The sequence below is a fragment of the Oncorhynchus mykiss genome, chromosome 16 (genome assembly GCF_057628025.1).
Source record: "Oncorhynchus mykiss isolate SJ-2025 chromosome 16, ASM5762802v1, whole genome shotgun sequence".
In the NCBI taxonomy this organism is placed as follows: Eukaryota; Metazoa; Chordata; class Actinopteri; order Salmoniformes; family Salmonidae; genus Oncorhynchus; species Oncorhynchus mykiss.
Genome location: NC_143037.1, coordinates 36,161,009 through 36,184,000, shown reverse-complemented (window position 1 = coordinate 36,184,000; position 22,992 = coordinate 36,161,009). Strand labels below are relative to the sequence as shown.

Here is a 22,992-nt window from a genome sequence, read left to right as displayed (position 1 = left end):
AACTATTCATGAAAATCGCAAATGAAATGAAATAAATATGCTAGCTCTCAAGCTTAGCCTTTTGTTAACAACACTGTCATCTCAGATTTTCAAAATATGCTTCTCAACCATTGCAAAACAAGCATTTGTGTAACAGTATTGATGGCTAACGTAGCATTTAGCGTAGCATTTAGCATTAGCATTCAGCTGGCAACATTTACACAAAAAAACAGAAAAGCATTCAAATAAAATCATTTACCTTTGAAGAACTTCAGATGTTTTCAATGAGGAGACTCTCAGATAGCAAATGTTCAGTTTTTCCTGAAAGATTATTTGTTTAGGACAAATCGCTCCGTTTTCTGCGTCACGTTTAGCTATGAAAAAACCCCTGTATCCAGGATTGTGTAAATCTATCAGCAAGCTCATTAGCATAACACAACGTTAACTATTCATGAAAATCGCAAATGAAATGAAATAAATATGCCATCTCTCAAGCTTAGCCTTTTGTAAACAACACTGTCATCTCAGATTTTCAAAATATGCTTCTCAACCATAGGAAAACAATAATTTGTGTAAAAGTAGCTAGCTAGCGTAGCATTTAGCGTTAGCATTTAGCGTTAGCATCCAGCACGCAACATTTCAACAAAAACATAAAAGCCTTCAAATAAAATAATTTACCTTTGAAGAACTTCAGATGTTTTCAATGAGGAGACTCTCAGTTAGATAGCAGATGCTCAGTTTTCTTTGTGTATTAGAAATAGCTCCGTTTTGTACATCACATTTGGCTACCAAAAAAAAACGAAAATTCAGTCCTCAAAACGCGAACTTTTTCCCAAATTAACTCCATAATATCGACTGAAAACATGGCAAACGTTGTTTAGAATCGATCCTCAAGGTGTTTTTCACATATCTCTTCGATGATATATCGTTCGTGGAAGTGTGCTTTCTCTCCTGAATCCCAGGAGAAAATGCCCGCACCTGAAGATTACGCACAAATTTAGACAAAGGACACCGGGCGGACCCCTGGAAAATGTAGTCTCTTATGGCCAATCTTCCAATGATATGCCTACAAATACGTCACAATGCTGCCGAAATCTTGGGGAAACGGCAGAAGGTCTAAGCTTATTCCTGTCGCATTCACAGCCATATAAGGAGACATTAGAAAACAGAGCTTCAGAAATTCTGCTCATTTCCTGTTTGATGTATCATCTTGGTTTCGCCTGTAGAATGAGTTCTGGGGCATTTACATACAAAATCTTTGCAGATTCTGAAACTTCAGAGTGTTTTCTTTCCAAAACTGCATAGTCGAGCATCTTTTCGTGACAAAATATCGCGCTTAAAACGGGAACGTTTTTTATCCAAAAATGAAATAGCGCCCCTAGAGATGCAACTGGTTAAGTTGTAGAAACATCTCCAGGATGATCTTTGGAAACAGCAAAGGGTCTGAATACTTATGTAAATAAGTCATTTTGTTTTTCATGTTTAATAAATGTGCAAACATTTCTAAAAACCTGTTTTCACTTTCTCGTTATGGGGTATTGTGTATAGATTGCTGAGGATTTGTTTTTATTTAATCCATTTTAGAATAAGGCTGTAGCGTAACAAAATGGGTAAAGTCAAGGGGTCTGAATACTTTCCAAAGACACTGTATGCATTAGAGTTCCATTTCCATTCAGTCAGTTCCACGTTATTTTCATAGAGACTCTATTTTTCATAGAGACATTTAATAAAATGTGTAATTTGAATTTTTGTTAATTATCTGACTTGACTGAATTGCAAAGTAATTGCCCCCAACCCTGGTATGCATACGTATAAGCAAAGGGGGTTGTAAAGGATTTACAGAAGCTGTGCTGCCAGTCTGAACTATTACCGGGCAAGTAACATCATAATCATCTTCTCTATCATTTCCCCTCAATGAGCACATTGTTTCATACGATTCCCCCTTTAAGAAACACTGGGTAATTCACTCAATTTCTCTGTCGAGGTCACCCCACTCGCTTCTCCTCTCCTCCCTAGCACAGCTTAATTAGGGGGGGGACACAGTAGAGCAGACACCACTCCCATCCTCATACACAGAGAGTATCTCTCCTCCCAATAGGGTGTCTAGGAGGTCAGGTGCATGAGAGGCTTAACTGGGGACTTTTCTCTCTGACAGTGGGGGAGGGGGTTTCTACTGGGCACAAACTGGTTGAATCACTGTTGATTCAACGTAAATCATCAACGTATTGTGATGTGGAAAATACATTAGATTTGGAAAAAAGTAAACATGCTAACCAAATTTCAACATGTATAAAACATATTGAATTTATACCTTTTTAAAACAACGTCAGCTTTTCAACGGCTATATCCACTATCAGACAAAAACCAATAGGCTGGTTAGGACCTACTAGATAATTGATGAATCTCCAACTACCTCTTGGTCTCCCATCTAAGGTTTAAGACAAGCCAAGTCCAAATCAAATGTGACCATACTTTATCAATCATCAGTGATGCTATTTAAGCCTACACTATTTAGGCTTTGCAAAGTCATCAACAGCAATTGTTTGAATTCAATCCAGAATTCAAGACAGTACAATAGGCCTAGGATTTCAAACTTTGATTTTCAAATGTAATGATGTTGTGTGATAATGAATGATCAACGACTCAACCAAATATTACCCAATTATCCACGTTGAAATGATAGTGGGTTGGTACCACCAGGCCTTTCCTTCATACAACCCAATTACTTTCAACAGGCCATTGCGTTACTAGCTAGTAGCCCTTCATTCCTTCCATGGCTAGTAGCCGTCTCATTTAGCAAATGCATGCACTTACAGCCAGAGCCCTTTACATGTTAAGCCACCTACAGCCAGAGCCCTTTACATGTTAAGCCACCTACAGCCAGAGCCCTTTACATGTTAAGCCACCTACAGCCAGAGCTCTTTACATGTTAAGCCACTTACAGCCAAAGCCCTTTACATGTTAAGCCACTTACAGCCAGAGCCCTTTACATGTTAAGCCACCTACAGCCAGAGCCCTTTACATGTTAAGCCACTTACAGCCAGAGCCCTTTACATGTTAAGCCACCTACAGCCAGAGCCCTTTACATGTTAAGCCACCTACAGCCAGAGCCCTTTACATGTTAAGCCACTTACAGCCAGAGCCCTTTACATGTTAAGCCACTTACAGCCAAAGCCCTTTACATGTTAAGCCACTTACAGCCAGAGCCCTTTACATGTTAAGCCACCTACAGCCAGAGCCCTTTACATGTTAAGCCACCTACAGCCAGAGCCCTTTACATGTTAAGCCACCTACAGCCAGAGCCCTTTACATGTTAAGCCACCTACAGCCAGAACTCTTTACATGTTAAGCCACTTACAGCCAAAGCCCTTTACATGTTAAGCCACTTACAGCCAGAGCCCTTTACATGTTAAGCCACCTACAGCCAGAGCCCTTTACATGTTAAGCCACTTACAGCCAGAGCCCTTTACATGTTAAGCCACTTACAGCCAAAGCCCTTTACATGTTAAGCCACTTACAGCCAGAGCCCTTTACATGTTAAGCCACCTACAGCCAGAGCCCTTTACATGTTAAGCCACTTACAGCCAGAGCCCTTTACATGTTAAGCCACCTACAGCCAGAGCCCTTTACATGTACGGCCACCTACAGCCAGAGCCCTTTACATGTTAAGCCACCTACAGCCAGAGCCCTTTACATGTACGGCCACCTACAGCCAGAGCACTTTACATGTTAAGCCACTTACAGCCAGAGCCCTTTACATGTTAAGCCACCTACAGCCAGAGCCCTTTACATGTTAAGCCACCTACAGCCAGAGCCCTTTACATGTTAAGCCACCTACAGCCAGAGCCCTTTACATGTTAAGCCACCTACAGCCAGAGCCCTTTACATGTTAAGCCACCTACAGCCAGAGCTCTTTACATGTTAAGCCACCTACAGCCAGAGCTCTTTACATGTTAAGCCACTTACAGCCAAAGCCCTTTACATGTTAAGCCACTTACAGCCAGAGCCCTTTACATATTAAGCCACCTACAGCCAGAGCCCTTTACATGTTAAGCCACTTACAGCCAGAGCCCTTTACATGTTAAGCCACTTACAGCCAGAGCCCTTTACATGTTAAGCCACTTACAGCCAAAGCCCTTTACATGTTAAGCCACTTACAGCCAGGGCCCTTTACATGTTAAGCCACCTACAGCCAGAGCCCTTTACATGTACGGCCACCTACAGCCAGAGCCCTTTACATGTTAAGCCACTTACAGCCAGAGCCCTTTACATGTTAAGCCACCTACAGCCAGAGCCCTTTACATGTACGGCCACCTACAGCCAGAGCCCTTTACATGTTAAGCCACCTACAGCCAGAGCCCTTTACATGTACGGCCACCTACAGCCAGAGCACTTTACATGTTAAGCCACTTACAGCCAGAGCCCTTTACATGTTAAGCCACCTACAGCCAGAGCCCTTTACATGTTAAGCCACCTACAGCCAGAGCCCTTTACATGTTAAGCCACCTACAGCCAGAGCCCTTTACATGTACGGCCACCTACAGCCAGAGCCCTTTACATGTTAAGCCACCTACAGCCAGAGCCCTTTACATGTACGGCCACCTACAGCCAGAGCACTTTACATGTTAAGCCACTTACAGCCAGAGCCCTTTACATGTTAAGCCACCTACAGCCAGAGCCCTTTACATGTTAAGCCACTTACAGCCAGAGCCCTTTACATGTTAAGCCACCTACAGCCAGAGCCCTTTACATGTTAAGCCACCTACAGCCAGAGCCCTTTACATGTTAAGCCACCTACAGCCAGAGCTCTTCACATGTTAAGCCACCTACAGCCAGAGCTCTTTACATGTTAAGCCACTTACAGCCAAAGCCCTTTACATGTTAAGCCACTTACAGCCAGAGCCCTTTACATGTTAAGCCACCTACAGCCAGAGCCCTTTACATGTTAAGCCACTTACAGCCAGAGCCCTTTACATGTTAAGCCACTTACAGCCAGAGCCCTTTACATGTTAAGCCACCTACAGCCAGAGCCCTTTACATGTTAAGCCACTTACAGCCAGAGCTCTTTACATGTTAAGCCACTTACAGCCAGAGCCCTTTACATGTTAAGCCACTTACAGCCAAAGCCCTTTACATGTTAAGCCACTTACAGCCAGGGCCCTTTACATGTTAAGCCACCTACAGCCAGAGCCCTTTACATGTACGGCCACCTACAGCCAGAGCCCTTTACATGTTAAGCCACCTACAGCCAGAGCCCTTTACATGTACGGCCACCTACAGCCAGAGCCCTTTACATGTTAAGCCACCTACAGCCAGAGCCCTTTACATGTACGGCCACCTACAGCCAGAGCACTTTACATGTTAAGCCACTTACAGCCAGAGCCCTTTACATGTTAAGCCACCTACAGCCAGAGCCCTTTACATGTTAAGCCACCTACAGCCAGAGCCCTTTAAATGTTAAGCCACCTACAGCCAGAGCCCTTTACATGTTAAGCCACCTACAGCCAGAGCTCTTTACATGTTAAGCCACCTACAGCCAGAGCTCTTTACATGTTAAGCCACTTACAGCCAAAGCCCTTTACATGTTAAGCCACTTACAGCCAGAGCCCTTTACATGTTAAGCCACCTACAGCCAGAGCCCTTTACATGTTAAGCCACTTACAGCCAGAGCCCTTTACATGTTAAGCCACTTACAGCCAAAGCCCTTTACATGTTAAGCCACTTACAGCCAGAGCCCTTTACATGTTAAGCCACCTACAGCCAGAGCCCTTTACATGTACGGCCACCTACAGCCAGAGCCCTTTACATGTACGGCCACCTACAGCCAGAGCCCTTTACATGTACGGCCACCTACAGCCAGAGCCCTTTACATGTTAAGCCACCTACAGCCAGAGCCCTTTACATGTTAAGCCACAGTCCATTAAGTGGGTGTAATGGGAGGGAACAAAGAAACAGTCTACAGAGTGGTGAAATAGTGAGTCACTCTATTGAAGAGGTCAACAGTTCAAAGGACTTTGCCTTTCAATCACATTACACTGAACTCCTACACACTACCCGCTTCAAGTTTGGCTTGATTAAATGGAAACAGCCCTTGATTGAATGAGGATGCCATTCCACTGCAAGGCCACCTATTTCTCTCTGCTCTCAACTCTCTTTATGATGATTCCTAACAAAACGTGAGAGGGTTCTATTGAATAGTAATAATAATAATAATATTACCTTTGTCCTGGCGTTATTTTGACCTCAATGCCTCAACACCGATCCTCTAATCTGCTATATTGGTGTGAACGGTCTGAATCACACTCATCATCTACCTACCATGCTTCTCACTTCACACTCCATAGGCCTGCCTGCCTTGCTTGCGCTCTCTCTGGTGATTCATTTTTGAACATCGCCTTCGCTTCGCTTCACAGGGCACATTTCCACCCCCTGAGTCATAGCCATCCACAGGAGACAGATGTAGAGGAGATAAATGTAAATTATATTTAGCTTAAATGCTAATGCAGCAGCGTCCCTCAAGCTCTGTTTTCCACAGAATCACACACAGGTGTTAGAACTCTGTCGGCGGTCGTGATGCGTTAATTAGGCTGTTTCTGTCATCTTAAAGGGACAATCTGTGATTTTAGTGTCTAGTCAAAAGTGCATTTCACCACACTTGATTGTTTGTAAACTGTGGTGGTGGGTTTTGGCGAATTTTGCCGCCACAGTGTTATTTTAATTATGTGGTTACCGTGCTCTTGTCTCTGTTCAGACACATTCACACACAAGGAAATAATACTGGAGTATCATTCTGGCAAGTAATGGTGAGGCCGTCTAACTTTGCCTCCATTTCTGGAGAGAATTCAATATTGTGAAACTACCCCAGACAGTACAATGAGTTTTCGTAATCTAGTTACAGGCAGTCGATTTGACAGGACACCCCTGGGTGAGAGGAGAAAAACACAGTCCAGTTTGGCCTCGTCTCGGAAAGTGCTCCTTGAAACAAGCGAGTGGAGTGGTGCGGCCTGCCCTTTGGATCCAGTAAAGCACCATCAAGCACAACACCTGACTGATTGTGTGCAGGCAGGCAGGTGTGCTCACACACACACACACACACACACACACACCCTAGTCAGAGAGCAGACACTGCTAGCTAGCCTTTAGCTGCATGTACCTGGCCTTTAGCTCACTTTTCTCTCCTTATCACATGCAATTAGGCCTGTGGATATGAACCTTTATGACAACAGGAGTGATAGCGGCGAGGCGTTCTACAGTAAATGATGCCTTGGACCTCCTCGGCACAAGTCAGGAACACTTTTAATAAGGGGAATCCTGGGCCTGTATTCATAAAGCATCCGAGCCCTGATTTCACTTATTTTCTATATTGCTGCTATTGTCCTCTCTGACATGGCCGTTTAGTGATGACCTTGATAGCTCTCTCCATTTCAAATGTGTCGACATGGTGACACGTGTTGTATGAGGGGATGACAATAAGGGTCTAGGAATCAGGGCAAGGAAAAAGTGTAGGATTAAGTTGGATGCAGGTTGATCTGTCACATCTTCTGACTTTGGAATTTATTTGGGGACTGGTTACAATGCATTATATTTGGGTAATCGACCTGGACAAAAAGTTCCCCCACTGGTTTCTATATAACATCACCTTCCTTCAGCATTGAGTTCCTTTGGAGGTCTCATATGAACACATATAGTGCATTCGGAAAGTATTCAGACCCCTTGACTTTTTCCCCATTTTGTTAAGTTACAGCCTTATTCTAAAATTGATTAAATAAACAAATGAAGCATGGTGATGGTAGCATCATGCTGTGGTGATGTTTTTCAGAGGCAGGGACTGGGAGACTAGTCAGGATAGAGGCAAAAATGAATGGAGACATCCTTGATGAAAACCTACTCCAGAGCGTTCAGGACCTCAGACCGGGGCGAAGGGTCGACTTCCAACAGGACAACGACCCTAAGCACACAGCCAAGACAACACAGGAGTGACTTCAGGACAAGTCTCTGAATGTCCTTGAGTGGCCCAGCCAGAGCCTGGACTTGAACCCGATGCTCCCCATCCAACCTGACAGAGCTTGAGAGGATCTGGGGAAAAACTCCCCAAATACAGTTGTGCCAAGCTTGTAGTGTCATACCCAAGAAGACTCGAAGCTGTTAATCGTTGCCAAAGGTGCTTCAACAAAGTAATAAGTAAAGGGTCTGAATACTTCCAAAAACGTGTTGTTGCTTTGTCATAATGGGGTATTGTGTGGATTGATGAGGAACAAAAACAATTTAATCCATTTTGGAATTAGGTTGTAACCTAACAAAATGTGTGAAAAGTCAAGGGGTCTGAAGGTACTGTAGAGAAAAACCAGACTCACTTTTTACATGCTTCTGTTGTATTGCAGCAATGTTTGGACCACTGTAGCTCTTCTGCGGGCTTCAAATGGCTTCAGTGTTGCCTCAATGAACTCTGGAGCCTCTAACATAGTATTTGTGTGTGTGGGAGGGGATTTTCCTCCCTCCTCACATTCTATCCTGTATGACCCGCACCAGCTATACATGGCATAGTCATTACCATGAACCTTTTTGGTCTTCTATCCAAGCACTAAACAGACCCAGCTCTGCTTAGCTTCAGTGGCGTGTCTGTGTGGTCTGACTCATAGGCTGCAGTGTAGCTGGGTGGGAGTGCAGGTTCATGGGTGACCCAGTGGAACTGGCTGACTGGTGTGACCTAGCTGTCACTGCTGCCGGCATGTGACAAAGTGGGGTCAAAGCAGGTCAGAAGGGGGAAGGGCTGTTGGTTATGTCTAAGTGTGTTTTTATATCCATAGGAGAACATGGGACTGAGATTTATTCCACAACCTGTGACACATGTATTTCACTAAGAAATAATAGCTTGTTAAGCTTTTTTCTTTCTGGTCTGATAAAAAAAAAATTGTGTCATGATGGTGCCAAGACAATCATAGCTCTGAGGATGTAGCTAGCTGACGTAGGTCTACCGTCTGCTGTGACGAGAGCATGCCATAACATTTGACTCACATTCTCTTGCCCTTGCTCTCTCGAACTCTCCCTCTTATCTATCTCTCTCTCTGCTTAGACTCCACCCTAGGGCTTAAGTGATATTCCAAGAGCCTTTGCTGTAGCCAGGGAATAAGTGTGAGGGGCCAAGTGCTGTGGAGGTGTCTCGCTCATTGGTCCATCCTTAAGCCTCAGCGAGTGAGCGTGTCTGTGTGTTGGTGTAGGCCCGTCACGCATGAGAGATTGGGAGTTGCTGTCAAAGCCTGGAAGCCAGTGTACCAATGATGACTTACTTACCAATGTGGGCGCACAGGGCGAGACCGACGAGAGAGAGAGAGAAAGGGTTAGTGCTACCCGAATCCGTGGGACGTCCCTAACCTAAACTCTAACCTTAACCCCTACCATAACCCTAGCCATAACCATTTTAAAATGTCAACGTGGATTCAGCATGGATTAGAGAGAAATACAGAAATACATTGATTGAAAGAGAAAGGGAATCAAGAGAGAGAGAAGGAAATCAGCCCGTGTTCATTTTGATGAGGCACTGCATTTGAGCCAGGCCTCTGAGGGTATTAGCATTGCAATCGCAAGCTATCAGAAAGCTATGTGCCCTGCGTGTACCAGTGAGCGAATGGGTGTGCTCTGTGAAGGCCACTCAGCATTAGCCAGGATTATGTCATGGAGAAGGAGGGAGAAATAAAACATTTCATTTGAGCTCACTGTGACAAAGTGAGCTAATCAGTTGATGTGGCTTGTTGTGATTCAGCAGGTTTTTTTTTTCAGAAATTACAGAAGTTCCACTTCCTTGTTATTTATGACAACTTCCATGATACGGAAGAACCTCGCTGTGATCCCTTGGCAAAAACAAGCTAGGATTCTAATATTTATCATTTTGTGTTTCATAACTGTAGTTGAGTAACATTAGTTGTCATATTACGGTGTTCAAATAAAATGCTATTTGTCACATGCGCCAAATATAGCAGGTGTACACCTTTAGTGTGAAATGCTTACGTACAAGCCCTTAACCAACAATGCAGTTTTAAGAAAATAGAGTTAAGAAAATATTTACTAAATAAACTAAAGTGATAAAACAACAACCAAGTAACACAATAAAATAATAATAATGAGGCTATATACAGGGGTTACTGGTACCGAGTCAATGTGCGGGGGTACAGGTTAGTTGTGGTAATATGTACATGTAGGTAGGGGTAAAGTGAATATGCATAGATAATAAACAGGTTAGTTGTGGTAATATGTACATGTAGATAGTCACTTCACCCCTATGTATAGATAATAAACAGGTTAGATGTGGTAATATGTACATGTAGATAGGGGTAAAGTGAATATGTATAGATAATAAACAGGTTAGATGTGGTAATATGTACATGTAGATAGGGGTAAAGTGAATATGCATAGATAATAAACAGGTTAGTTGTGGTAATATGTACATGTAGATAGGGGTAAAGTGAATATGCATAGATAATAAACAGGTTAGTTGTGGTAATATGTACATGTAGGTAGGGGTAAAGTGACTATGTATAGATAATAAACAGGTTAGTTGTGGTAATATGTACATGTAGATAGGGGTAAAGTGAATATGCATAGATAATAAACAGGTTAGTTGTGGTAATATGTACATGTAGATAGGGGTAAAGTGACTATGTATAGATAATACACAGGTTAGTTGTGGTAATATGTACATGTAGATAGGGGTAAAGTGAATATGCATAGATAATAAACAGGTTAGATGTGGTAATATGTACATGTAGATAGGGGTAAAGTGACTATGTATAGATAATAAACAGGTTAGTTGTGGTAATATGTACATGTAGATAGGGGTAAAGTGAATATGCATAGATAATAAACAGGTTAGATGTGGTAATATGTACATGTAGATAGGGGTAAAGTGACTATGTATAGATAATACACAGGTTAGTTGTGGTAATATGTACATGTAGATAGGGGTAAAGTGAATATGCATAGATAATAAACAGGTTAGTTGTGGTAATATGTACATGTAGATAGGGGTAAAGTGAATATGCATAGATAATAAACAGGTTAGTTGTGGTAATATGTACATGTAGATGGGGGTAAAGTGACTATGCATAGATAATAAACAGGTTAGTTGTGGTAATATGTACATGTAGATAGGGGTAAAGTGACTATGTATCGATAATACACAGGTTAGTTGTGGTAATATGTACATGTAGATAGGGGTAAAGTGAATATGTATAGATAATAAACAGTGAGAAGCAGCGGTGTAAAAACAAAGGGGGGGGGGGGTCAATGCAAATAGTCCAGGTGGTTGATTAATTGTTCAGCAGTCTTATGGCTTGGGGGTAGAGGTTGGACTTTTAAGGCAGGGGTGACCATCCCCTCGTCCATGAGCGCAATAAGTGTGCAGGCTTTTGTCCCAGCCCTGCTCAGACACCCCCGATTCATCTAATCAAGGTCCTGATGAGCAGCTGATTAGTCGAATCAGGTGTGTTGGATCAGGCTTTGAGCAAAAGCCTGCACAGCCAGTAGCTCTCCGGGAGAAGGGTTGGCCACCCCTGTTGTGGTTAAGGTTGCCTATTATTTCTGATCTCCCTCTAGTGGAGAGAAACACCCAGAGCTCCAATATGTTTTTGAGAGGCCAGGCAATAGGATTGCTGATCTAGGATCAGGTCCTCTGTGTTCATGTAATCTGATTCATTCAGATCTAAAATGGGAAACTCCTACTATGATACTCTTTGTGAATACGAGCCATGTGCGTACTCTACACGGTTTAGATATGGTGATTTCACTTGATGTGGTGACTTTCCACCGGTTAGGCAATAACTGTCTAACAATGTTACTAAACAGTAAAGGCTGAATTAAACATTTCAGTACAGTGCTGCACAACAGTGTGCACTTTCCCTACAACTTCACATTGCAATATTCAATCTAGCCTGTTAGCAACATTGGAGAGGGGAGGGAAGAAGAGACACATAATATTGTGATATATATTTTACATAATTTTGAGTCATGTAGTGTGAGGTAATGTGCTGCAGCACTCCCACATGTCCAACACCCTTTTGGTAGAAGTAGAAATGGTTCCTCCTGCCCTGTCCTGCAGACTGTGAGGCAGTAGTAGCATTGGTCAGAGTCTGCCATATCTGCCATATCTTTGTTAGTAGATCTGGTCTAGGGCCTGCACAGACAAAGATGGATGCAAGATATTCATGTGTGCCTATGTATCAGTCTCTGTCCCTGTCCGTTGTCTGAAAAGGCCCTTAGTGTATGCTAGCTTTACTAGCAAAATCCTGTTGGTTGGTAAGGATGGCTCTGTTAGTGTAGCTTTGTCAGCATAGCATAGCATTAGCATCTACTCCTCCTAAGTCGTATAATGTTAGGCTGTTGGTGAAAACACCATGTCCCCAGTCCCATCTTGGCGGTAAATCCTTCTGGCAAGCTTTAGGCCTGACTGAAGCCGTAGTCAAGTTAGAATAATTGTGTATTTGTGAGATGCAGGGCTCCCTTGTAAATGAGACCTTTGTCTCAATGAGACTCTTTTATAAAGGTATAATAGAAATAGCCCTGTTAGCATAGCAGTTGCTCTGTCAGTGGGACAGCACTGGTCCATTACCTCTGTTAGCCTAGCTGTCAGTAGGTCTGTCAGTGGGACAGCACTAGTCCATTACCTCTGTTAGCCTAGCTGTCAGTAGGTCTGTCAGTGGGACAGCACTGGTCCATTACCTCTGTTAGCCTAGCTGTCAGTAGGTCTGTCAGTAGGTCTGTCAGTGGGACAGCACTGGTCCATTACCTCTGTTAGCCTAGCTGTCAGTAGGTCTGTCAGTAGGTCTGTCAGTGGGACAGCACTGGTCCATTACCTCTGTTAGCCTAGCTGTCAGTAGGTCTGTCAGTGGGACAGCACTGGTCCATTACCTCTGTTAGCCTAGCTGTCAGTAGGTCTGTCAGTGGGACAGCACTGGTCCATTACCTCTGTTAGCCTAGCTGTCAGTAGGTCTGTCAGTGGGACAGCACTGGTCCATTACCTCTGTTAGCCTAGCTGTTAGCTAGCCTGTTAGCCTAGCAGTAGGAGAGATAGATAGCCTTGTTAGTCTAGCTGTTAGCCTAGATATCAGTAGCTCTGGTACAGTGCAGCTCCATTGTTCTCTCGTTAGCACACTGGGCTCTCTTATACTGACCAGAATTACCCTTTGTGGAAGGCAAGTGCGCACGTGTGACAAGAAAGAAAGTCAAATCTGTCGAGGCAATGCCACTCTTTCTTTGACATCTGACATCACTCCAAGTGATCACCCGAATACCTCCTCCCCATATTATTACTTACCCTCTTGCTCTTTTGCACCCCAGGATCTCTACTTGCACATCATCATCTGCACATCATGTTTTACCTGGCAATGAAAAAGAAATGAGTCAAGAAACACAAATTCCACATTGAAGTGTTGCATAGAATAGACGCAAGTAGGGACAGGGAAGTTACCAAGGGGATATCTATTTTTCCACACCTGTGAGCCTTTCCTTATGGCTAGCCTATACTGATGAACCTATTTTAGTACCTGCAATATATAACAAGTTAATTGTAATGTATAGTTTATGTTACAGAGCTCCAAACACCCTTGAGCATATATACTAGTCTTCACTGAAAAACTATGTGAGATCAGGCCATACAGTGGCCAAACACATACTATTGCCATCTTTTATACACAAACACAAATCTAGAAAAACTGTAACTCATCTGAATGATGACAATATCCAATTGTCTCATCGCTGCAACTCCCGTATGGACTCGGGAGAGGCGAAGGTCAAGAGCCGTGCGTCCTCCGTAAAACACAACCCCGCCAAGCCGCACTGTGTCAAGAAGCAGTGCCGCTTAACCTGGAAGCCAGCTACACCAATGTGTCAGAGGAACCACGGTACACCTGGCGACCGTGTCAGCGTGTATTGCGCCCCGGCCCGCCACATGAGTTGCTAGAGCGCGATGGGACAAGAACATCCCCTAACCAGGATGATGCTGGGTCAATTGTGCACCGCCCAATGGGTCTCCCGGTCGCGGCCGGCTGCGACAGAGCCCGGACTCAAACCAGGATCTCTAGTGGCACAGCTAGCACTGCGATGCAGTGCCTTAGACCACTGCGCCACTCAGGAATATATTAATGTAAAAATATATACCTCTAAATCAAAGTAGGATTGCTGTATTGTTTGAGAATACGATTTCACCAAGGTCATATTCACATATACATGCCTAACATACATATTCACATCACAGTAGCCCTGCACATTGTAGACCAGGTCCAGACACACGCTACACAGACACACGCTACACAGACACGCGCACATACATACACTTTCAACATTCATTCCCTGCCACTCAGACTGCTGCTGACACTAGTCTATAACGGCTTGAATGATTCAGCTGACTTGCAGATGAAACCCATCCCCCGGAGACTGAGTCAGTGTGTCACAGTGGGTGGGTGTGTGCGCGTGTGCGTACACGGACGAGGCCATAAATCAATAGTTGCGGCATCGTGTGTGAAGCGTTCCTATCTGATGATGGAAAAGGCTCAGATGGCTACTCTCTTGGTTGTAATGTCATTACACGTGAGCTGTCTGACCCTGTATCACACATTGGGTCCCTTCCTCTTTTTGACCTGCCGCCATATCGTTTACCACACCATGCTAATTGTGATGCTAAATGCTAACACCATGCGCACCAGTAGCTCACTCGATGATGCAACGCTGCTCTCTGCATTTAGCACAAAGCTCTGGGAGGGAAGGTCGTTCTCTGAGTCATTTTCCCATGCACTTTAACTGCCTAGTCATCCATCTCTCTCCCATGTACCTTGTTTTGTGCCTCAGCATGTCCAGTTATTATGTAATGCCGTGTATAGGCCTGTAGCGCTCGCCCCTACATCATTACCTTCTAATGAGAATGACCCCTCTCTCTGTTTTTCTCTCTCCCTATTTGAGCCTAGATAGACCTGATCGGATGATTGATTAAATTCAACTGTCAGATACTGCTATAATGGCAGGATGATAGCCTACTTGTCATTGTAGGAGGACTGAGTTACTGCGTAAAGATATGAGTGCCTGTCTGTTGTCTGTACAGTCCTTAAGTGTATGCTAACTTTATTAGCAAAATCCTTTTGGTCGGTAAGCTCTGTAAGAGTTCTTTGTTAGCGTAGCATAGCCCATAGCATTAGCATCTGCCTCTCACAAGCCCTAGCATCAGTCTTGTTAGTGAAAAGAAAATACTCCCATGTCTCAGATACTCTTGTAGGATGGTGTCCTACTTGCCACTGTAGAAGGACTCAGATACTGTAGGCCTGTGTTTGGCTGAACCAGAACCATCTGTATAGCTAACTCAAATTTTATTTTACACACCTCTCCTTTTTTATTTCTAGTTTTCCACTCCCATATTCATTTATCTCTGTGATGTAGTCATTGTGCAGTGTGGTAAACAGTTTTCGGTGGGACCTTTAGTGTGGATATTTTGACTGCTGGGAGGATGCGATTTAGGAGGGCAATAAACTAACTGGCTGAGGAAGACTTGCAGGTTGGCAGATTTTTTTATCTTTCCCTCACCCAGTCTATCCATCACTATAATTTGAAGAAGTGTGCAAGATTTAGGAAGGGAGGGAGGGAGGAAGGGGATTTGGCTGGGAGATATGGCTGGTTGGTGGGGAGTTGACACATTCTGGGTCAGAGAGAGGGTTGTATTCATTAGGAACGAAATGGAAGAAAACGTTCCGGAACAGGGATGGAGTACCTAAACTTATCCAATAAGAAACGCTTGTTTACATTTTTCTTTGACAAAATTGTTTTGCTACGATGTTCATAATGAATAAAACCCAGCTGAGCAGAGGTCAAGTGCAGAGTGTGAGAAATGCCCTGCTGTGTTCTGTCATGGCAGGGATTATGGTTTCAGCTTAATCTACAATACAGTATAAGCCTTCTCTCTCTCCTCACATCTGCTCCAATGTCCTCTGAAGCCTCGGAGGCAGAGATTATGGAGTCTGTCGATTTGCTGATGCAATAATGAAAAGTGAGATTGAGATTTTTACTCCCCTCAAAAATGACAGTGAGAGAGGGGACAGAGAAAGAAACAGGGAAGAGGAGGAGCAGGAGGAAGGAAAAGAGACACATAGGTGCAAGACACACACACACACAGAGAGAAAACCGACAGGCATAAAAATAGCTCAGGCCCTGTCGCAGACTGCTGCTGGGATGCTTGCCAGACTTCAGCTCTGGTGGTGCCTAGGGGAAACGCTAAGCTGGGTATCAGTGGAACGTGTTGAACGGCCATAACCCAGAAAACAACCCAGAAAACAACTCAACAACCTATCGCCTGCCCTCATTTTGTCTCACCCTCATAGCCGTATCTGGCCTGACTGCAATTCACTTCACACACCACTATCGTTAGTATCGTTTTCTGTCTTCAATTATGTATCTGACCCATATGTTGTAGATGAGGCCTGGGCTGACCTTGTTCGGAGCTGATGGGACAGGATTTGAAGTGGTTCAGACCAGGCGGTCGCTGAATTTCATGTTTCTCCCTCAGATTGGACCTCTGGTGAATGGTGCTAGCCCGCGAGGCACATCTGTTCAGCGCAGCTAATCCACAAAGGCCTGGCTCGCCCACTGGTTAATGCCCCCACTGGGGAACCACTTAGTTAGCATACGCTCAATAGCAACAATGGGACTATAGCACTAGCTAGGGCTAGGCTACATCTCCAGTGGGCAGGGGATTGTAAAGCTGGGGGATGTGATGATTGCCTCTTTTCAACCCGCCCCCTATATTTTTTCTGTCCCTCTTTCTGTTACTTTATCTGTCTCTGTCTCTTCTCTCTCGCTTTAAAAAAAAAGAAGAACAGGATTGAGAGCTAGCAATGTTCAACTCCTACATAATGTGACAACAGCGATCTACTTGGGGGTTCTTGATGTTTAGAGCATGTTTAGAATGTCACAAAATGGCGCTGTTAGTCTCAACTGCCGATCTGGTCTTAGCTTCTTATCCGCAGGTCTAGGATCAGATTTACCTCCCCAAATAAAAGCCTCAAACTGTCATGGCCCAAAACGCAAGACTGGGTGCAATGCATTGCACTCCTATGTCTTCTACTGTTCATTCTTGTTATATCACCAAAAGCATCACCATCGGTTCCACTTTGCTCATGTAGAAGGTGTGAAGGCCATATTCAGATAGGTGTCCATGTTTGTGTAGGGCTGTGGTAGTGAGGTCTCCTTCAGTGGTAGGCTGATAAAGTAACGTGCCTTAGCCCTGCTCCAGAGACCGACTGGCCATAGGGCAAGTTTGGCAAATGCCAGATGGGCTAGCCCGTCTTTAGCCCAGTTGGCCTGTCTGATTATTTGTCTAGTAATGGTGGCCTCAAGGGGAAAAATGGACGGTGTGAGGGCCTTGAGGGTAATAATTGTCTAGTTTGTTAGAAATGCCCAAGGAGCGGATGTGTGGTCCCAATCCGCCACAGCCTGTGGTACCGGGCCTTTTGGTACCAGCCTGTGGTAACGGCTGGTACCATAATAACTGCTGGTAAAAAAAAGGGGGAAATTGATCTGGCAACTGGATTCATATCCTAATATCAATCCACTACCATTGGGCCTTTGAGCAAGTCCCTTAACCTCACAACATGCTCTCCATCCAGGGGCCCTGCACTGCAGCTTGACCCTGTACTCCTCTCAACTGTGTGTTTGTGTGTTAGAAATGCCCAAGGAGCGGATTGCTGGTCCCAATCCACCTCAGACCTGCTCTGATAAAGCCTGTGGTATCAGACAGGGAGACGGCAATAAACAATGTACGAAGGAATGTGTAAAATGCACAACCTCCCCATTGTTGCAACATTATTAGCTGGTTCACTGTTACTTGGCATACAAAACAATAAATACTTGGCTGGTAGATACTGTTACTGGCAGCAGCAGTAACAGTATCTGCAGTAACAGGGTTTTATGGTGCCAAAGGTGGAATTTATGGTGTTTCATTAGCTCCTCATGTAAGGCGTGAACTTTGTGCAATTGTGTGTGTTACGCTTGTTTGAATTTTTCCATATATTCAAAAAAGCGCTCGCACATCTGAGTTAATTCCTTGCAGGTGCGTGGGAATAATGTTATAACTTTGAAATCCTTCCATATACTGTATGTAACAATATGTAAGTGTGTGTGTGTGTGTGTGTGTGTGTGTATAGTAGGTATAAAGTAGTGCACACCCATAGCATCTAGGTCCAGAACAATTGCGCCACCACACAGGACATGAACACCATAAGCTTAAGGCTCCTCCACTCTCCTCCTCTCTCCTCCTCCTCCACCCCCTCCGCGCTCCGCTCTCCTCTTCCTCTCTCCACCTCCTACGCACTCCTCCTCCGCACTCCTACGCTCTCCTCCTCCGCTTTCCTCCTCCTCTCTCCACTCTCCTTCTCCGCACCTCCTCCGCTCTCCACCACCACCTCCGCTCTCCCCCACCTCCTCCGCTCTCCTCCAACTCCTCCACTCTCCTCCTCCGCTCTCCTCCTCCGCTCTCCTCCTCCGCTCTCCTCCTCCGCTCTCCTCCTACGCTCTCCTCCTCCACTCCTTCGCTCTCCTCCTCCTCTCTCCACTCTCCTTCGCTCTCCTCCTCCTCTCTCCACCTCCCTCCTCTGCTCTCCTCCTCCCTCCTCCGCTCTCCTTCTCTGCCTCCACCACTTTTGCTGTCCTCCACCTCCTCCGCTCTCCTCCAACTCCTCCAACTCCTCCGCTCTCCTCCGCTCTCCTCCAACTCCTCCGCTCTCCTCCAACTCCTCCGCTCTCCTCCAACTCCTCCACTCTCCTCCAACTCCTCCTCCGCTCTCCTCCGCCTCCTCTGCCTCCACCACTTTCACTCTCCTCCACCTCCTACGCTCTCCTTCACCTCCTACGCTCTCCTCCACCACTTTTACTCTCCTCCTCTGCTCTCCTCTGCTGTCATCCACCTCCTCCGCTCTCATCCACCTCCTCCGCTCTCCTCCTCTGCTCTCCTCCGCCTCCACCACTTTCACTCTCCTCCACCTCCTACGCTCTCCTCCGCTCTCCTCCACCTCCTACGCTCTCCTCTACCACTTATGCTCTCCTCCTCCGCTCTCCTCTGCTCTCATCCACCTCCTCCGCTCTCCTCCTCCTCCGCTCTCCTCCTCCTCCACCTCATATACTCTGTCCTCCGCTGTCCTCCACTCTCCTCCTTCACCTCCTACGCTCTCCTCCACCACTTTTGCTCTCCTCCTCTGCCTCCTCCGCTCTCCTCTGCTCTCATCCACCTCTTCCGCTGTCCTCTGCTCTCATCCACCTCCTACGCTCTCCTCCGCTCTCCTCCACCTCCTACGCTCTCCTCTACCACTTATGCTGTCCTCCTCCGCTCTCCTCTGCTCTCATCCACCTCCTCCGCTCTCCTCCTCCTCCGCTCTCCTCCTCCTCCACCTCATACGCTGTCCTCCGCTGTCCTCCACTCTCCTCCTTCACCTCCTGCTCTCATCCACCTCTTCCGCTGTCCTCTGCTCTCATCCACCTCCTCCGCTCTCCTCCGCCACTTTTCCTCTCCTCCTCAGCCTCCTCAGCGCCTTCTCCTCCACCCCCTTCGCTCTCCTCCTCTGCCACTTTTGCTCTCCGCCTCCTCCGCTCTTCTCCTCCACCACTTTCGCTCTCCTCCTCCGACCTCCTCCGCCTCCTCCGCTCTCCTCCTCCGCTCTCCTTCTCCTCCACTTTCGCTCTCCTCCTCCTCCACTTTTGCTCTCCTCCTCCGCCACCTTCGCTCTCCTCCTCCGCCACCTTCGCTCTCCTCCTCCACCACTTTTGCTCTCCTCCTCCTCCACTCTTCTCCTCCACCACTTTCGCTCTCCTCCTCCGCCTCCTCCGCTCTCCTCCTCCACTCTCCTCCTCCGCCCTCCCCCACCTCCACTCTCCTCCACCTCCTCTGCTCTCCTCTGTTCTCATCCAACTCTTCCGCTCTCCTCCACCTCCTCCGCTCTCCTCCACCTCCTACGCTCTCCTTCACCACTTTCGCTCTCCACCTCCTCCGCTCTCCGCCTCCTCCACCTGCTACGCTCTCCTCTGTTCTCATCCACCTCCTCCGCCTCCTCCACCTCCTATGCTCTCCTACGCTCTCCTCTGTTCTCATCCACCTCCTCTGCTCTCCTCTGAGCTTCAGCATCTAGTCTAAAAATAGAAACTGATGTTTAAATTTAAAGGTGGAAATGTATTCAGTGCAAATGATGGTGTCAAACCCACAGCTAGCTCTGCCATCATGTGGGTGAGTTTGGTAACTGCACCCTGGTGGGAACTGTTTTATACTGTATTACATTTTAGACTCCGTATCCAAAGACTAGGGAGTAGGAATGTACTGGGTTACCATTGGCTATGCCTGGAGGGCGGAGGGGGCAGCTGGTGGGGTGTATGTATGTATGTATGTGTGTGAGCGAGCGAGAGAGGGAGAAAGACGGCTGCTGAGAAGCAACCTCGTGGGTAACGGGGGAGGAGGGAGTGGGGAGAGAGAGAGAGAGACAGGAGGAGAACAGTGTCGGAGGAAGAAAGAGGAGGAGGAGAGGAAAGCCGGGATGTAAAGAGAGGGAGCGGATGATACTGCTGCCGTCAGAAAAAGGAGGGATGCTGCTAACACTCCTTTTCTACCTGCGAGTGAAAGGTAGGAGAAGGATGGAGTTGCTCCCCTAGACACTGATCTCACATCAGTTTTTCATGTCCCCCTCCTTATGCTTAACAATAGGATTTGGGGGCAATAAGCTGATCGTAGATCTGTGCCTACGGGCAACTTCTAGCCGGAGCTGAAGGATACTGTAACTCACTACTGCGTGAAACAGGCAGATAAATGCAGGGTGCATGTGAGCCTGTGTATGTGTGATGGCTGGCATGTGTGTATGTTTGTACACGGGGATAGTGTTTTTTTTTTTGTACGGCAGGGTGTGTGAGTCTTTTAGATACAGAGAGGGTGTGTGTCCATACCCGTGTACGTGTTGAAGATTAGAGCCTCTGCATGGACCCCTCACGACATAGTACTTGTTGTGATGTGTAGGAGAATAAATATTCAGCATGTCTTAGAAGAAAAGGTTCTCTATACTCTAGTTGTTAATTACAAACAGGTTTTGACTTCCATTTTCTCGCTAGAGCTGCTAAATACTCTTGCGTATTGAGTTTGTTCCGAGGATCCTGCATATTTGGACTGCAAGGTAATGGCAGTATAGTTGTTCCTTTAAAAATGACATTATTAGCCTTACTGACTCTAAAGTGACTCCAATATTATTTGGAGGTTTTCAGCCTATGATCTACAATATTAAACTTTATCAACATAATGACATTGCACCAATGTGACTAGTTTGTTGAATTTCCCCAAATCATTCATAAACTCGCACAGTTTCTTTCTCATTTGAACCCAGATTGCAACCACAAATCAACGGTTGCGTTTCAAGGTTTCACGGTTCGGTGGAATTCACGGTTGTTGTTGAGCTCAACCAAATATCAACCACGTTTGGATGTTCATCTGACGTCTTTGTCCAATTTATTTCATTTGTTACAGTTTCTCTCAATTTATCCCAGATTACAACCACAAATAAACAGTTGTTGACCAAACATTAACCACAATTGGAAGTTCATCAGCGTTTGCCCAGTGGAGGCAGTGGTGATTTCCTGCTACTAATAACATTTCCTGGACTGTTTTCTGTCAGCCCTGACAGTCTCTGCCTCCCAGTAGTGTTCTAGGCCACAGAGACTGGGGATGGTAATCTGTGTAACCTACTTAGAGTCCCCACGTCGCCATCCATCTCCACTGACAAAAAGATACGATACCAATCTGGCTGAGCTCAGTCTATCTGTCTTGTGTCGTCCTCTACTGTCCTTATTTTATTTAGTTATTTAGCAGACGTTTTTATCCAGAGCGACTTAGTCGGTGCATTCATCTCCAGATAGCTAGGTGGGACAACCACATATCACAGTCATAGTCCGTACATTCATTTCCAGATAGCTAGGTGGAACAACCACATATCACAGTCATAGTCAGTACATTCATCTCCAGATAGCTAGGTGGGACAACCAAATATCACAGGCTTAGTCAGTACATTCATCTCCAGACAGCTAGGTGGGACAACCACATATCACAGGCTTAGTCAGTACATTCATCTCCAGACAGCTAGGTGGGACAACCACATATCACAGGCTTAGTCAGTACATTCATCTCCAGACAGCTAGGTGGGACAACCACATATCACAGGCTTAGTAAGTACATTAATCTCCAGACAGCTAGGTGGGACAACCACATATCACAGTCATAGTCAGTGCATTCATCTCCAGACAGCTAGGTGGGACAACCACATATCACAGGCTTAGTCAGTGCATTCATCTCCTGATAGCTAGGTGGGACAACCACATATCACAGGCTTAGTCAGTACATTAATCTCCAGATACAGTGGGGCAAAAAAGTATTTAGTCAGCCACCAATTGTGCAAGTTCTCCCACTTAAAAAGATGAGAGAGGCCTGTAATTTTCATCATAGGTACACTTCAACTATGTCAGACAAAATGGAAAAAGAAATCCAGAAAATCACATTGTAGGATTTTTTATGAATTTCTTTGCAAATTATAGTGGAAAATAAATATTTGGTCACCTACCAACAAGCAAGATTTCTGGCTCTCACAGACCTGTAACTTATTCTTCAAGAGGCTCCTCTGTCCTCCACTCGTTACCTGTATTAATGGCACCTGTTTGAACTTGTTATCAGTATAAAAGACACCTGTCCACAACCTCAAACAGTCACACTCCAAACTCCACTATGGCCAAGACCAAAGAGCTGTCAAAGGACACCAGAAACAAAATTGTAGACCTGCACCAGGCTGGGAAGACTGAATCTGCAATAGGTAAGCAGCTTGGTTTGAAGAAATCAACTGTGGGAGCAATTTTTAGGAAATTGAAGACATACAAGACCACTGTTAATCTCCCTCGATCTGGGGCTCCACTCAAGATCTCATCCCGTGGGGTCAAAATGATCACAAGAACGGTGAGCAAAAATCCCAGAAC

At 45.5% G+C, this 22,992-nt stretch overlaps 1 protein-coding gene across 4 annotated transcripts in view; it reads left to right on the top strand.

Annotated features, from left to right (window-relative positions):
* The window catches only part of LOC110491852 (protein kinase C, zeta), a 153,405-nt gene that overhangs the window by 44,524 nt on the left and 85,889 nt on the right, over positions 1-22,992 (top strand). The window contains exon 1 of one of the 4 annotated variants that reach the window (XM_036946743.2): positions 20,329-20,611. The exons of the other annotated variants lie outside the window; for them this stretch is intronic. Within the exon in view, the coding sequence (XP_036802638.1) occupies positions 20,545-20,611 (67 nt within the window). The 5' untranslated portion in view covers positions 20,329-20,544. Of the gene's footprint in view, positions 1-20,328; positions 20,612-22,992 lie in introns of those variants that run through there. 4 annotated transcript variants of the gene reach the window in all.